At 35.8% G+C, this 17805-nt stretch overlaps 1 protein-coding gene across 11 annotated transcripts in view; it reads left to right on the forward strand.

Moving 5' to 3' along the window:
* Positions 1-17805, forward strand: part of BPTF (bromodomain PHD finger transcription factor) — a 58980-nt gene that overhangs the window by 21165 nt on the left and 20010 nt on the right. For 6 of the 11 annotated variants that reach the window (XM_082326599.1, XM_082326602.1, XM_082326607.1 and 3 more), the window contains exons 3-19: positions 147-370; positions 1098-1298; positions 1837-2025; positions 4676-4849; positions 4972-5147; positions 6365-6720; positions 7016-7147; positions 7691-7820; positions 8592-8727; positions 9981-10202; positions 10503-12930; positions 13163-13287; positions 13525-13653; positions 13943-14093; positions 14879-15002; positions 16458-16710; positions 17139-17300. In XM_082326599.1, coding sequence (XP_082182725.1) covers positions 147-370; positions 1098-1298; positions 1837-2025; positions 4676-4849; positions 4972-5147; positions 6365-6720; positions 7016-7147; positions 7691-7820; positions 8592-8727; positions 9981-10202; positions 10503-12930; positions 13163-13287; positions 13525-13653; positions 13943-14093; positions 14879-15002; positions 16458-16710; positions 17139-17300 — 5312 coding nt within the window. The remainder of the gene's footprint in view (positions 1-146; positions 371-1097; positions 1299-1836; positions 2026-4675; positions 4850-4971; positions 5148-6364; positions 6721-7015; positions 7148-7690; positions 7821-8591; positions 8728-9980; positions 10203-10502; positions 12931-13162; positions 13288-13524; positions 13654-13942; positions 14094-14878; positions 15003-16457; positions 16711-17138; positions 17301-17805) is intronic. The other 5 variants (XM_082326608.1, XM_082326609.1, XM_082326605.1 and 2 more) reach the window with 4 other exon arrangements.

A 17805-nucleotide genomic window follows, 5' to 3' on the forward strand; every position in this document is an offset into this window, starting at 1 on the left:
ATGCATATGAGTGTCCTCATGGGATTTGTTTATTCACATTCAGGTATTGGCATTTAATAGTTCTCTGCAAAAAGTAGGCTGATGTTCATTTTTGTCATTTATCCAGATATTTTAAAATTAGTATTTTTTTTTTAATACTCTTACAGAGAGGAAGATTCAGAAAGTGAGAAAGATAAGAAAATCTGGTACTATAGCACAAAGATACAGCTGGCAGAGTTAATTGAATGCCTAGACAAAGATTACTGGGAAGCTGACCTATGCAAAACTCTGGAAGAAATGCGTGAAGAAATTCATCGGCACATGGATGTGACAGAAGACCTTACTAATAAAGCAAGGGGCAACAACAAGTCTTTCCTTTCTGCAGCAAATGGTAAGGATATTTTGTTTAATGGGAATAGATGTTGCACTTTGAGTCAAATACTAGTTTATATTTATTATAAGAAATTTATAAAGTTGATGGAGAAGCATCATGCAGGTACTAGCACGGGTATGTAGTGCAGACTTCTTGTAGAACTATTTATCGTATATTCCAGGATGTCCTGCATGATTCAGATTCTTGATATGCTTAGGGTGTGCCCGATTGTGATCATTCCGGGTGTTGGAGTGGAGCTCTGTTAACTGTCTAATGTTTCTTGATGTACTGTCTTTTATATATAAACTCCTCATAAACATTTAACAATCCCATGGGAGTTGGAGTGGCAAGAATATTAGAGCTCCAATATCTGCTCCAATATTATGGAAAGTGTGGAATAATGCAGATCTCCTCTGCAGTTCCCCACCAACTTAATTTATCTACTTTGGAGCAATAAATAGCAATATAAATCTGTGAAGGTTTGAACTTTGGTTCTAGGGAAGATGTGAAGATTAGATATTCAGGTTTAAAAATGGATTTAAGTCATCGCTATATAAATGCATAATTCTGAGAAATCAGTAACTAAATCTTTGGAATTGTTTCTTCTAAGTTGGGAAAAGTGGTAAGAAGTTGGATGTTACCTTTCGTCTCATTGAAAAGAAGTAGTATTTGTGTCATGTTATTTCTGCTCAGTGGCTCTGTAGGTGGTGGTTTGTTTATTGATGACAACATACTTTCTCTGTAGATGAAATTTTGGACATTATCAGAGCACGAAAAGGAGAAATAGTGGAAGATAAAAACACAGCAGATGATGAAGCAGAAAAGGCCAAAAGCGACGTTGATAATGACCAGACGGATGCTGAGAGAGGCAAGGAAGAATCTGGAGACCAAGATAAAACTGAGGAAACACCCACTGAGCAAGATGCGGAAAAAGTGAAAACAGAAGGTAAAGAAACTGTGACTGTGCTTCGACAACTTCATTTAAGTAAATTGAATCTTAACTAAAGATCCTCACATTTCTTTAAGTGGTGAAGTGATTTTTTTTTTTGTATGATTCTGTAAGTTATTTTTTAAGTAGTAGGTGATATTTGTCAGTTCCTTTGGGGTTGTATATTATAATTGGATTTTTTATTGTTTTTCTTGTTAAGTAATTTCACCAATTTTCCTACTTTTCAAGTTAAATACAGCTAGCTTGTAGATATCTTGGCTTTAGGTACAGGTGGCACTTAGAGGTTGTGATCAACATGTTTGTAGTAAGCAGCATTACATCATTTTTAACACTGTTTTCCTCATCAGAATTAAATAGTTTGTTCTTTGATTCTGAGGCAATACTAGGGGAAAAAAAGGAGAGGAAAAAGCTCAGTGTTTTTCAGCACTATCAGACAAACAAAGCTGCTCAAGTTGCTTTCTATGGATGATGCCAAATGACATCCTAAGACATGCTGAAGAATATCCCTAAAGTTTTGTTGTGCGTTTCACTATAGAGGCAACAGTCGTTGGGGATAAAAGTAACTCTGTGACATCAAGCACTGATGACAACAACACAAATCCTTCTGCAGGAGAGACTAGTTGCTCTGAAGGGAAGAACGCAATGGGGTGTCAGTCAGAAACCCTTGATAGCAACAACGTGGCAGAGAAGAAGGTGGCATCAGAGCTCCCTCAGGAACTCTCAGGTACAGAAGGCACTGTTACAAATGCCTCTGTAATTTGGGGAATCTGTTAAGTTTTTCTATCTGGTTTGTCCACTAAAACCATTCACAGAGTATATCACTCATGCTGTTTGCTTGCAGTGCCATCCTTTACTGCTACGTTGTCATTAACATTTCAAAGTTAATTTTCTTGCAACTAGTGCTTGAAATTTGTGGCCCTCCGTGGCATTAGCATTTGTTTCCATGCCTTCCAAAGATGACTGTGGCTAAGCTTTTTATGTTCTATTTTCTGTATATTTTATTTTTCCATAATGATCCATAATGATTGTTAGCATCCTATCAAAGTTTATTTCAAATTCTGATTTGCTGCTGGCTTGTTTATTATTTTAACCTCTCATTGACTGTATAAATTACTAACAAACAAAGTATTTTCATTCACGTGAGTAAACGTTGCACTGAAATGTCAAGATTAAAGTTGTCATGCTAGGAATTTTAAACAGATTTCAAAATTATAAGCACAGGGGATCTTGTTGTATTTTAACATGTTTTGTTCTGCCATGTCAGTGATTCAAAAGTAGTAATATACATTATTTAATTAAAAAAGAAAAGCTTTAGATTTAGGAATAAATGGGACTTGATTGGGTGTAACATAAATTATCAGTGTACTATTTTAGAATGATATTCTATTACATTTAGAATGATATTCTATTACAAGCTTTACTACATAACCAAATGTTGCTCTAAACATTTGATTACTGTTAAAATTATTATAAGAGTTTTATTTTCAGTTCTTAAAAATTTAAAAATAATCTGTGATGTAGCCATACTCAGTGTGTTATGTTTTGAAAAGTAGTAGTAAACGTTTTTCTCTCCTACAGAAATAGTTCTTCATTCAAATACAGATTGCAGTTCTTGAACTTGCAAATGTGAATGCATCCAAACCTTGTAATAAACTTTGTTAATAGGAGGAGAAAATGAAAGTTAAGATTAGTCCATAATCTGGAAGCTTCATAATACACTCTTTTAATACAGAAAATGTCCTAGTGCGTGGGAAAAAAACCGATACATTTCAGATATTTGACCAAATATTTTTGCCTGTTCTCATATTTTTTTTATTCCATTTTAAAGTTAAAGTAACTGTATAGAGGTTTAATGGAAAAGATACATATTGCATAACTTTGTTCCAGCCACATTTATGGGTTCATATTTTATTTTACATATTCACTTCTATATTTATCATTACTACTTTATTATACTTTCATGGGTACTTTTCTCCTTCCAAAGCTTCTATCATATTTTTAAATTAGTGGGCTTTTTTTTTTGTAGGAAAGTGTGTGTGTGGAGAGGGTTCTTCCTCAAGTCTAATTTACTGTATTCATAGTGATACTTGTGTTCCTATTTCAGTTTGAGACACTCATTTCATAGGGAGAGAGAGATACTGAACCAGTATCAGTGAGGCAGCTACCCCCAAAGAGCGGGAAAATAAGAGTAAAATGCAAAGCTAGATGAGAATGTGTCTGTCACCATCCTTGTTAAATGCAATTTGGATCCGAGTATTTAATAAAAGAGTCTAGTTTGGGTGCTTCCACCACAGCAGGCATCACAAATGGTTCCATTTTTCCTCTTAGTAAAAAGGGAAATGGATTGAACAGTGGTGGTCACCCACTTGGCAAAGCCAGAAATCAAGATGCATTTAGATTAAGGATCTTCTAAGAATCCCAGAATATTTGCCTAATTGTCTTTCTGCTGCGAGTCAGTATTTCACAAAAAGGAGGTCTGGGATCAGACTAAATGTCCCCATCAGGGATGTTTTGGAAGAATTCTAGAAACAGAAAAATCTTATATTTTTTAAACAGCTAAGCTGTCTCTGTTTTGCACAAAATCAAGATGATGTTGTTTTGAGGGATGGTGGCTTGTTCTTACTGGGAAGCTGGAGTGATTTATTTCTAGGTAGCTGCAATTCACTGATGCTGTGGTCGAAAGCTCATATTCGTGCAAGTACCCCTTAGCCACAAGTGAGGTGGCTGTCAGGACAGACAGTAACAAGGACAACGGAGGGCCAAATACCCATTTGTCTTACTGAGCTTGAAGCAACATCTTGACCCATCAGATTGTAAGAAAGAGGCTGATACTTTAAGTTTGCAGAGGAGGAGTTTCGATACAGAGTGGTGCCAACTGAACTGAAATCTGTGGGATTCCTCAGAATTAATGTGCTGAAGAAGAGACAAAGACTTGGTGGAAAACTGGAGGGGAACTGAAACGTGTATGGTTTGTGGAACAGCTGAAGCACAAGAAAATCAAAAGAGAGAAAATCATAGAAGCTGCAGGAAGACCAAATTTCTTGAAATCTGCATTCTAAAAGCAAAACAAAGTCTCAGTAGAGGGTTCTCTGTGTGTGCATCTATAGGAAAAAAATTGTCTTATATTTAAAATATATTTCATCCAAGTATGAATTTCAGTTCTTCAGAACTGTGAAAGTTGAAACTGCTTGAAACAGAACAAAAAATACTTTCATGGATACAATGCTCTGGAGGAAATTAATATTTTATGGGTATTTCTCTCAAGTCCAGCAAAAGATGTTCATCTGACTTTTTTTTATAGCAAATTTAAAATAGAAAAAATTGCATTGATCCAATTTAAAAGAAAAACTAAAAATGAAATTGTTGTTTTGTAGAAGAAACTGGTCAGATGATCCCTAGCAACAGTAGCAGTGCATCTGCTGCATCTCTACACTCAGATGTTGAAAACAGCAACGGTAGTGAGTTGGGCTCTGGGCAGAATGACTCCATCAAGACGCCTGATGATGCTGAAAATGCAGAGAGGGGATCCCAGACTTCAGAGGACATAGGTAGTAATAGTGTCTCTAACTTTCATTTTACGCATCTTTTCTTTTTACATCATAACTCCTATACATCAATAAAAAACTTCCAATTTTTAAGTTTGTTTTAAAAGCCTTTTTTTCCTGGGCAGGAGAGAAATCTAATGGTGAAAGAAGTGATTCTCCAGGCGCAGGAAAAGGCACGCCAGGTTCGACGCGAATGCTCACAAGATTACGAAATCCAGATAGCAAGTTGAGCCAGATGAAAAGCCAGCAGGTTGCTGCTGCAGCACACGAAGCAAATAAGTTATATAAAGAAGGCAGAGAGGTTTGTGCACATCTTGGAAAATTCAAAGTAGTACGAAAACTGTTTTAGAAAAGTGATAATATTTTTAAAAATAAAAAGTTATTTTGGCAGACTATGGAGGCACTTAAAGTAGTAATAATAAATTAGCAAATGGTGAAATTGTAATATAACAGGAAGCTTCTTTCCTCCCTCTCTTTTGCTTTTGCTATCTTAGTTGCTGTCTACAGAGCAGCATGACAGTGACCCAGTGCACCTCCTTCCTTTAACGTGCTGGTCATAAAAGTTAGAGAATTGTTTACTGTATAGCCAGTAATAAGTTATACGCGTTTTCTCCTACTTCTGTCTTCAAATCTCGCGGAACTGGTGTGCCAAAACTACAACTTAACAGTGGTTTGTGTTTGATTATTGTTTGAATAGCTAGGTAATAGCCACATTTCCAGTTCATAACAAATCTGTACTGGCAGAGTATGGTCATTTAAAGGCAATCATTGCAAAATTGTAGTACTGCTTGATGCACACAAAAGTGAAATCTCTCTCAAATGTCTGCCAGTTAGTATAAATATTTTGTATGGCTCTAGGTTGGTTGTTGGTTTTTTGGTGGTTTGTTTTGGTTTGGTTTTTTTTAAGTAGGCCAGTTTCTTCAGGAAAGAAGTGTTTGAATGTTAAGAGTTTGTTGCAGTTAGTTGTCTGCATATTGTTTGGCATATTATTTTTGTTCACTGGTTTTCCTTGGAAGTTAACATTTAGCATATTTATTCACAAACCTCTCAAATTTGGAACTCAGTTATGAGTAGTTAGGCCAGTGATGTTATCCATGCCATGTTTTCAAAGATATTTGTTTGCTTAGTGACATGTATGAATTCTGTGATTTACCAAGGAGGGGTTTCACAGAAAGCTTACTTAAGTTTAGTGAAGCTGTTTTCCCAAAGCTGTCTCCCTCAACAGGCATAATTCAGAGCAGTAAACAGGTTCCTATTTGATTTCCTCAGGAGCCTGGATGGCGGGTTTTTTAATGTTAAAGTTGATCTTTGGGAATATTCTAACTCTATATACAATCATCTATATACAATCAGTGATGAAGTACATATATCTAGTATATCAGATAAACAGTTATTTGCTTCTACAAACTGATGCAAGGTATTTTTATTATTTTATATATAGACAGTTGAAGCCTAAATCATAAATAAGTGAATAGAAATACTTAAGTGAATCTTTAAAATCATTCTTTCTTTCACAAGGTTCTGGTGGTCAACTCTCAAGGTGAAGTCTCCCGACTGAACACAAAGAAGGAAGTTGTGATGAAAGGAAATATCAACAATTATTTCAAATTAGGGCAAGAGGGGAAGTATCGTGTTTATCATAACCAGTATGCCACTAATTCATTTGCATTGAACAAGCACCAGCACAGGGAGGACCATGACAAGAGACGACATCTCTCGCATAAATTCTGTCTGACTCCTGCTGGAGAGTTCAAATGGAACGGGTCTGTACATGGGTCCAAAGTTCTTACCATATCCACTTTGAGGCTAACTATTATTCAGCTAGAAAACAATATCCCGGCATCGTTCCTTCACCCTAACTGGGCTTCCCACAGGTAAATTAATAAATGAAAATATATATTCTCTTGTTTTACTTGTATTTTTGCTAACAGTATTAATAAGCAAGGGTCTTTATTTTTTCAAGTCAGTTATTTCCAAGCATTGTGCTTTGGTATATTAAAATGTAAGATAACATGTTCGTGTTTTGTGAAGGATGGCTAAAAGGATTGCTCATTTGAGTAAAGTATTAAAATATAGGAGGTTTTATCCTGCCATTAAATCTTATTAACATAGCATGCTATATTAGTGCATGTGTGTATGTTTCAGGTTTTTATCTTTTTTCCAATTTAGGTCTAACTGGATTAAGGCTGTTCAGATGTGCAGCAAACCTAGAGAATTTGCACTAGCGCTGGCTATATTGGAATGTGCAATTAAACCAGTTGTCATGCTGCCAATCTGGCGGGAATCATTGGGGCACACTAGGTAAAATAAATAAACATAAAAACCTTTTTGAATATGAGAACTTTGCTTTGTTTTACAATTACTAGTTCCTCTAAGCCTGTAAGAATTATGCTTAAATTTAGTCAGTCATTCAGCACTTGCTCAACCAGAAACGCTGAAAATACATGACAAGATCTTTGTAGTGTCATTGCTCCTGCAAAGCAAGTTTGTTTTCTTTATCTGAGCCACAGTCTCAAAAGTGATAAAACTTTGGGAGACTAGAGGAGCAAATTTCAACACACTCAGTTCAGCGGAGTCTGTCTTTTGTCTCTCATTGCGTCATAGAAGCAGAAACGAAATGTGTCTGATGTTAGACACAGTTGCAGGCAGCTGTGTTTGCCTTACTGGAATAGCCAAAAAAAGCAGTGTTCCTGTTGCAAGTAATATGTATAACCTGATACCGGGCTTTCCTCTTAACTTTGGATATTTAAAATTACTCAAAGGGGTACTATATGCTGTTGTTTGACTACTTATATTTGCTTACAAGATCCTGTACTTAAATGTACTTAAATCTATATGTATTAGATTACGCAGAATGACAGCAATAGAAAGAGAAGAAAAGGAGAAAGTGAAAAAAAAAGAGAGAAAACAAGAGGAGGAGGAAACAATGCAGCAAGCTACATGGGTGAAATATACATTTCCTGTCAAACATCAGGTAAGGTTTTCTTTTGTGTGAAGAACAAAAAAAATACAGAAATTGTTGATTTCTTACTCTTCTTCTGTTTTCATTTTAAACTTGAAATTTTAATGTCATTGTGTTACTCCCTGCCATTGGTGTAGGAACCATGCCCACCTATTCAAGCACGTAATCTTGGTCTGCACTAAATTTGACATGTATTATGCTGTTAGTAACACTGCCTGAATTGACACGTTTGTCTGCAAAATGCAGCCTTTCCTAACGGAAGGGTTCTAGATGGTTATTGGAATCTTGTCTGTATGTCTGTCCCTGTCCAGTGCTCCCCTCGCATCACCACTCCCTGCAAAAAACCTAGCCTAGCTACCTTTACTTTGGAAGGTTATATTGTATGATAGGAACTACTATAGAAACCTCTTTATATTCTCCTACAGTAGATATTAAATACTTTTGTTGGAGTGGTTCTCTGCTCTAAATTTATTTGTTGTAACAAACACACAGGTTGATTCAAAAACTTGTATGATTTTTCAGCTTTTAGGTCAATAGATTCTCACTGTTACATGACATTAAAATAGTTTTTAGATGTTACTATGATAGAATCAATTTAATTATCAATAGATGTATCTTTAATTTTAGTACCTTCTTTCACAAATATACTTCATCTTGCATGAAACAGTCTGTAAATGGGACTTTTGTATTTTAAAAAATCATCTTAGGTTCTTAAATGGATGTATACATTAATAGTGCAGCAAATAGCACCATTAAAACTACTATTTTAAAAATATTTAACAGGTGTGGAAGCAAAAAGGAGAGGAATATAGAGTAACGGGATATGGTGGCTGGAGTTGGATTAGTAAAACACACGTCCACAGGTTTATGCCCAAACTGCCTGGAAATACTAACGCAAATTATAGAAAGTTGCTACCAAGTAAGTGTCTGCATTGCTTACATTTTTTTTTTATTATTGACATACTGCTTTTTATTGCTTATTCAGTTAATTATTTGCACTTGATATGTCTTATATAGACTTTGTTACAAGTAGTATTCCAGGGAAGCTTTTGTGGATTTCTGCTAGTCTTTGTTGATATAACCAGTTCAGTTGTCATAGACGTTTTTTGGCTACATTAGATTGTTTCAGTTATGAAGTTGTGTGTAATATTTGTACAGCTTTGTATAGCCTTATTTAAATTAAAGTTAGATAAAAATTATGTAGATAATCACAAGCAAAAATTAAGATCTAAAATATTGGTGTATATATACACTTTCCCCTCCCCCCCTCCATGTTGACAGAATACTATTAAGCAATTTTATCTGGAAACAATAGTTTTATAAGGGGAAAGAAATTTATTTCTCTAGAAAGTTCAAAACACACCGTCTCGCTTATTTGTTTCAAGGATGTATCTTAAAAAAGAAAAAAATTTGCACAGTTGACTTCTAGATGCATCCTGAACTGTATGAGTCTTATTTATAATAAAAGTAATCTGGAGTTTCCTTTTAAAATTTAGAAGATGACAGCCCACCCTGTATTACATATCAAAATTATTTCTTTCCTCACATATTGATGTAATATTTTCCCTGTTGCTTTTAACTGGATCAAACACAAAATGGATGCTGCTGCTTTTAGTGTTGTCTGTATGATTGTTAAATCAGATTTATTTTGTTTTCTGTATGGCAATTAATAGCCGCTGCAGTGTTAAGCACAAAGTCATTTGAATACTAATGTGCATTCTGGTTTAACTGTAGAAATCAAAATTATTTAAAATTATCTGTGAATTTTCAGAGCCTGAATTAATGTGCTCTTAATAGGCTGGGTTTTCAGAAAGTGGTAGTTAGTTCCTGAAAAATGGGGGGGGGGCAGGGGGGTGGGGTGTGTGTTGGGGGGGCTTTGGGGGAGGTTTTTCTGGTATTTTGTTTTTAAGAAAAGCTGAACATGGACTCTGAAAAAATAATGTAAATGAAACGTTTTTATCTCTGGTGGGCTTTTAGACTTTTTTTTTATTACTATTATTCAATAATGCACTAAGCGTAATCTATGATGGTACCATTGTATACTTAATTCTATTTCTGAATTTCAGTAATGATGTGTGAAGGATTTGAGAGTTAAACTAACATACACTAAAATGTAGCAGAGTATAAAAAATATTCTGAATAATTGAAACTGTTTAATTAATTTGTTAATAGCAAAGAGCGAAGATGAAAAATGCAACTTGGATAAACGAAAAGGTCCAATTAAGGTAAAAATAGAGAAAGACAGAACAAAGGATTCCCATGATCTGCAAGCAAAAGACAAAGCAGATGTTTCAGAAACCTTGGAGAATGTGCAAGTGAAAGAAGAAAAGTCACGTGAAGAAAAAGTGGAAGTTGATACAATTTCTGAAAACTTAGATCATGCAAAAGACAAAGGTGATATACTTAAGTTATTGTAAAACTAGCTATTCGTTACAACATTGCACATGTAAAAGCATAGGACATCAGAAATAACTGTTGAAAAACTGTGTAAGAGGTTTTGTCAAGACATTTAAAATGCTCAGTTAAACGATTGCTGATTATCCCTTGTAGTAGTGTCTGAAGTTTTTGTTCCCTTTTTCTTGAAGTCTATTAATATGCTAAAAGGTCTGTTGGTTTCTTGGTACTTAATGTAAAAACATGGTTTGGTATTCATTGTTAGGGAAGCTTACTGATTCAGTTATTTCTTCTTCACAGTGGAAAAAGAAATCGATGGTGAAAATGATAAAGTCATCAAGGAAGAACCTATGGATGTAGATGATGTGAAAATTGAATCCCCCATAAAAGATGAGGATAGTCATTGTAAGCTGGATATAATCAATGTCAGCGAGGGATTTCATTTAAGGACTTGCTACAAAAGGAAAGTAAAATCATCAAAATTAGATGGACTACTTGAGAGGCGAATAAAACAGTTTACACTGGAAGAAAAACAACGTCTAGAAAGGATGAAACTGGAGGCTAGTGCTAAAACAGGAGGCATTCGATCTGTAAGCCCCCAGAAAAACATAAATGAGCTACAAATGAGAAAAGTAAAAGAAGGAAGCCAGTTTGACATGTCTTCCCAAGATCAAACCTATATTTCAGATAAGACCCAAACTGAAGATGCAGAACAGGACTGCTTGCCGATCAGCAGCATCTCTTGTACCAAAACCGGTGAGCTAGATGAACCCTCTTTGCCTTTGACAAACAGACTATCAAAAAGAGAAGGCCAGCTACTGGATGAAGACTCGCCTCAATCCTCTGAAGGCGAAAGCTCCATTCAGAATGATAGTAAAGAAAACAACCCTGAACCTATGGCTGCTGCTAAGTGTCAAGGACAAGAGGTTCTTGGAGAGTCTGAGAGTTCCTTTGTGGATGGCTTGAAACAAACAAATGCAGAAGGCAGAATCCAATGGGATGCTTCGGAAACAAGCGAAAAACCTTTGAAACAAAAACTACCTATTACCAGAGTATCTCAGCGTGAATGTGAAAACTTAGAGCCAGTGGTAACTGAAAGCAGCTGTAGAAAAGATGGTCCGGCCACTCTTGAAAAAACAGTTTCAGAAGGGAATTCTGAACAGCAGAGCAAAGATCCAGAAAACAATTGTATGATAAAAAGCCATATTGAGCCAACGTCCTCTCGAGAAAGTGAAATGGAGGAAGAAATTGCTCCAGGAAAGACTGAAAATAAATCTGAAAACAAGATCATATTTCACCAAAAATCAGTTAGTAAAGACCTAAAACCATTTAAAACAGAGCTAATTTCTGAAAGAAATCTTGAAAGTCAAAGTCTGGAACACATGGATGAGGTAGAAGTTGATGAGGATTTACTGAGCTCTAAACTAACTGAGGCTAATGGTCAAAAGAAAGGTCAGGAACTGAAAGTGGAGACAAGTACCATAAACAAATATCTTGATCAGACAAATCTAAATAGTGTTACTGACAAAAAGAATAACAAAGATGAAAAAACTGAGACAGACTTAGACAAAGAAAAATCAGCATTTCAAATGAACGGAAAAGACAATGACATTAAAGTATTATCAAATGATGACTGCTTAGTTAAAGATACCTGTGAAACTAAGGCAGGGGGTGATACTGAACCGAAAGTTAATAATATTAATAAATCCATTCCAGAACATGAAATAAAACCATTGGCTTTTAAGGAATCATCAGTCAAACCATTCATGAATGGTGACATCATGATAGAGGACACAAAGGACAAAAATAATGTGGACCCTAAGTCGCGTCTGCAGAGTTCGCCTGAGTTTGAATCTGGGGAGAGTCTTCAGCCACCAGATGAAGTTTCCAAGTATGTGCAGAAAACTGAAGAAAAACAGCTTTCTCCTGAGAGATCTGCCTTTGTTGGCTCTGCTTCCACGCCAACACATGCTGTCTGTAAAGAAAATAACCTGAATAGTGAAACAGAATCTATGGAAACTGAAGTAATTGAGGATAAGAAAGTTGCTCCATCGCCTGTAACCTCATGTGAGGAATCTAGCTTGAGTAGTGACTTTGCTGATCAGAATGGTGTACAGACTTATAAAATGGAAAATATTAATGGAGAAAGTAAAATAAAAACTGTTATTACTGAAGTGACTACCACAACATCAACTGTGTCTACAGAGTCCAAAACTGTGTTCAAAGTTGCAGAGACTGTAGCTTCTAATGATGAGAAAACAACAGTAGTATCATCTACAGAAAATTGTGCCATATCCACTGTAACTACCACCACTACTGTAACTAAGCTTACCACTCCAGCTACAGACAGTAACGTTGACGTCATTTCTGTACAAGAGCATAGTAAAACAGTGGTTACAACAACAGTAACTGATTCGCTGACCACCCCAGAAGGCACATTGGTGACTTCCATGACTGTCAGCAAAGAATATTCTACGAAAGACAAAGTGAAGTTAATGAAATTTGCAAGACCCAAAAAAACTCGTTCTGGAACTGCCTTACCATCTTACAGAAAGTTTGTTACCAAAAGCAGTAAAAAAAGCATATTTGTTTTACCCAATGATGACTTAAAAAAGCTGGCCAGAAAAGGAGGGATCAGAGAAGTTCCCTATTTCAATTACAATGCAAAGCCTGCCTTGGATATCTGGCCATATCCATCCCCAAGGCCAACTTTTGGGATCACCTGGAGGTACATACTTCACATTTTTGAGGAAATGTTTAGGATGTGATTAAATTAATAGAATTTTAAAATACAAGCGATATACATGTTTGTGCCCAGCCATGCAAATTTTGCTCTTTATTATTCAATACTTTTCTATATTGTTCAATAAAGGTAGAACGGAAAACCTTTGTCCCATTGGTTTGGTTAGGTATTTTAAATACATTTTGATTTTAAAATGTAATTAATGCTCTGTTGTTAGGTACCGACTTCAAACAGTAAAATCATTGGCTGGAGTGAGCCTTATGTTGCGGTTATTGTGGGCATGCCTCAAATGGGATGATATGGCAGCAAAAGCTCCACCTGGGGGAGGAACTACACGTACAGGTATTATTTCTTTAAATTTCTAGGTTCCTTAATGCGAAAGCTCTTGCTGTTTATTTTGAGTATTACACTCGTTCCAAGCATTTCTAGAAAGGCTCGATGTTAGCTATGGCATTTGAATTTTTTTAGTCAACAGTTTGTACTAGTTGCCGTTTCTTTACCTTGAATATATTGGGTTGATTGGAGATTTAGCTTTTATTTGTTTTCTGTTATTAACATATTGGGACTAATTTGTTGTAGAAACATCTGAAACTGAAATTACGACGACAGAAATAATCAAGCGAAGAGATGTTGGTCCGTATGGAATCCGGTCAGAGTACTGCATAAGAAAAATCATTTGTCCCATTGGTGTACCAGAGGCTCCAAAAGGTATGTTTGTATATACAATTTTTTCCCCTTCCAATAAGCTCCTGCAGAAATTAAGGTAACTGGATCTTTACATTAATTCAGACCATCAAGGAGCAAATATAGCTTGACATGAACTATTAATTCGCCTATTTGAAACAAATGATGCATTTAACAAACTGACATGATTTATCTGAAGCTGAAAGACCTTCGTGTTTATAAAGTGAGACTGAAAGAGACACTAAATCTTGGTTTGCACTTCAGTTTTGTTTTCTGATTGAGCTTATTGTGTGTGTTTGACTGTTCTCTAAAGAAACTCCAACGCCCCAGAGGAAAGGACTGCGATCAAGTGCACTAAGGCCAAAAAGGCCAGAAACACCCAAGCAGACGGGCCCTGTTATAATTGAAAGTTGGGTAGCAGAGGAGGAATTGGAACTATGGGAGATCAGGGCATTTGCTGAAAGGTAAACAAACTCAAATGACCTTCTAAAGAAAGCAGTTTTAATTTATGTGGGTATGTTAAAAGTTCCCACTTCTAAAAACTTGGTAGCTACAATCAGTAAAAGCAGATCTGTGTTGCATTTCTACTGTCTTTTGATAATGATTGTCAAGCTTAAACTTGTAAAGTTAAACTATTTGCTGGTACCAAAACTAATTTATGCAGATCTTTCAGATTTGTTAGAACTAATATTATATTAATTTTTCCATGGTTATGAACTAATCACTGTTATATGCCAAAAGACTATTACTATAATGCATGGAAAGGCTTCAGGCTACTTTTGGCAGGACTTTAAACAGTATATGTTTACATACTTCTATAATACAAAGAAAACGAATGTGTACAAGTAAAGTAAAGGTAAATTCAGCCTGAGAATGTTCAATTCATAAGACAAATATTTTCAGTATTGCATGCTTGGAGTTGGAACAACATTTTTGAGTCGCTTGGAAATAATTGTTTTAAATTAATGGTATTACATAGATTGTTTGCAGTCTCAGATGTGATTATAAATTCCAGTTTTGATTAATAGTTTCCTGTAAGGTGTTGCAGTAGTTTAGCATCAGAATATTTCAGGGATGCTACATGCAATAGTTTGTTTCAAAATACTTTTAAAGCCATGATGAGTTTTTCAATGATCTCAGTCTTGACATTTGTTCTTTTAAGAGCAATTAAGCTGGGTAAAATGAAATCCAGTTTGATGGTTGGATTTTATGTGGTGGTATAACTTACTTTCGGTTGTGTCTTTGGCAGGGTGGAGAAGGAAAAGGCACAGGCAGTTGAACAACAGGCTAAGGTTAGTGAACAGAAGAAGGCAGAGGAATTCAAGGCCCAATTGGAGGCTCAACTAAAACACCAACGATTGGCTGCCCAGCAGGTGGGGGAGCTATTGGTAGTCCCACCTGTCAGCAACTGTGCACTGGTGGTCCACATGCATTAGAATATGGGAAACAAAGTTTTATCCCTGTCTTACACCATTTTTCAAATAGTTTCCACCTTCTGTGCAAACTGAGCCATCAAACAATGCTGCTCCCGCTGTGTACATTCATTATTTTGAAATGGGGTTAAGGCAAAGATTTGTTTTGGATTCCCTTTTTTTTCACCTAATATGTAAAAGTTTAAAAAAGGTTTAGTTTGTTTCCTTTTTAAAAGAAGGCTGAGAAGCACCAATTTCCAGGTAAGGTCAACAGTGTTCTGTGGCGTAATGGAAAGCTGCCTTGGTATATAGCTGACTTGGGAGTACAACTGCATTTGTTCTTCATGCTTCAGTCAAATTGAATCTTTTGATTTTATCCTATCTTAAATTGGCTGAGTGAAGCCCACAGTTGTTTTTTTTTTTTAATATATATATAGATATGTATGTATGTATAACTGTAAGTGTGTATGTATATATAAATATATACAATTAAAATTGGGAAACTCAATGCCATGTTGGTATTTCACATATGTTATTAAGAATTCTGCTTTTTTCCAACTTGCTCCTTTTTCATTTCGTCTTCCCTGAAGAAAATATATTACTAGTGAATGAGTGTTTCTGATTCATGGGCATTACTGCAATATAATGCTAACCAAATACTGAAATTTAAATTGATAAATACAGAGGTAATTCTAGTCACATGGGGAAGAATGTTAAATTAGTTGGAATTTTAAAAGAGCTTACTGATACTATTCCTTCACAAAGTGGCTCTCTAAATTAAATGTACCTTCCTGACAGTTACAGCACAGAAGGTTGCTGGGTAAGGTAAGGGATTGTGAACCTAATTTTTTTAAGCAAGCTGCAAACTGGATTTACGGTTAAAAGAATAACTTTTCAATTTACATTCTTAATGATGAAGTAGAATGATACAGTCTCTTTAATTTTTTTTTTTTCTGTAACTGGCAGGATTTCAGTGCAGGCAGCTCTAAACTTAGGAATGATAGTAATAAACTGTGGTAATGATGGTGTACCGCTTACTGACATAGATGCAGGCTGTACGCACATGGTCAAAGCCAAATATAGATGGATATTTTTCGAAGTTTTTTAACCTTTCAGATAAATCTGAGACTAGTAAGTTTTCTTTAAAGTAATATGTGCAGTGAAATTAACATAAGCTGAGGATTTTAAAGATGCTATAAAGGAAAATTTCTGGCTGTGTACTATCAGCGGAGCTGTAGTTCTGCAGGTCTTGTGCTGTAAGGTACGCAAGCAGCCTATTCTTCAATCCTTTACAACTTGAACTAAAATCCTACCAGAGTCCTTTATTTTTCAAGACGGGGAAGAGACAGCATTTATTTTACAAAATCTGAATATGCTAATTATCCCTTTGTTTAATTTTTTTCCTAAATTCTGTAGAAACGGCTGGAACAGCAGAAGCAGATACCTGCAGCAGGTGTGGCCCCCGCGGTCACTACAGCCAGCAGCACTGCAACTACAGTCTCAACGGCACAGAAAGTTGTGGTAGGCCCTTTAGCAGGCCCAGTCCCCACTGGAACCAAAGTAGTACTTACTACAAAAGTGGGTTCTCCAGCTACAGTAACATTCCAACAGAACAAGAATTTCCATCAGACTTTTGCTACTTGGGTTAAACAAGGCCAATCTTCAACAGGTAAGTAGCCACTTATCGTGGAAAGAACATGTAAATAGGATGAACTCCAGCACAGCACCTACATCTTCTCCAGAATACATAGCATTATTACATTTCTTGTTATCTTTGCTCTTAACTCTTTTGCTAAGTCAGTGGGACACTTCTGAGATAATACCTGTCTAATTTTTTCTTGCTCAGACTTGCTAGGTAGCCTTATTTCTGACCTGCCTCATTAATTACTGACAGTTGTTGTACTGATAATCATTGATAATGAAAGCATTCTGTGCTGTAACATACTGTTTCCAAAAAAGAATCTTTACCAGAGAAAGTATGACGCATTCAAAAAGATTGTAAAAATAATCCTGTATTTGCTGTTTCATACTTGAATATAGTCATTTCATTGACTAATTATTCTGCTCTAAAACTGACTGTTCTGTGTACCTCAATAGCCACTAGCACAGCTGCCACTTCAGCCACAACCATTGCCAGCACAGGGCAGACCTTCCAGATCTCAGGCAGTCCAGTAACGATGGCAGGGAAAGTGATAACTAAGCTGCCACTCCCTGCAAACAGCAAGATTGTTGCCGTCAATGTGCCATCAACTCAAGGAGGTAGGGGAAAGGGAACTGAATTAAAAATGTATTCCAGCTTGCTGATTAATTCTCCATTGACACTATTTTCCCAGTGAAGTAAACTGTGACTTGAAGGGGGAAAAATATTTTTATATATATACAAGTTTGTAGAGCTTGTTCCCCCTGTATTGCATATTTGTGTCTGTAGGGGAAAAATGCAAGTTTTTGGCCTATAATTTAGTCTACATTTCATAGTGCAAAATTAGAAGCTTTATTTTTAACAATGTGGAATGAAGCATGCTTTTTATTTTTCATTATCTAAATTATACATCAACAAAACAACTTTCTTCACAAAAAAAAAAAAAAAAAAGCTGCTGTTCTTAGTTATTAATGCCTGCATCTGCTCTTCACTGGTGAACAAGAGTTTGGCTCCAAACTAAGATTAGCGGTTTTTCTTCTTGCTTTAAGAAGAGGACTTTTAATACTTTGAGATTTGTGAATGTATATTGAACAGAAAAGCTCAATTCTTTGTCTCCATTATACT

Source organism: Platalea leucorodia (assembly GCF_965183815.1).
Source record: "Platalea leucorodia genome assembly, chromosome: 14".
Lineage (NCBI taxonomy): Eukaryota > Metazoa > Chordata > Aves > Pelecaniformes > Threskiornithidae > Platalea > Platalea leucorodia.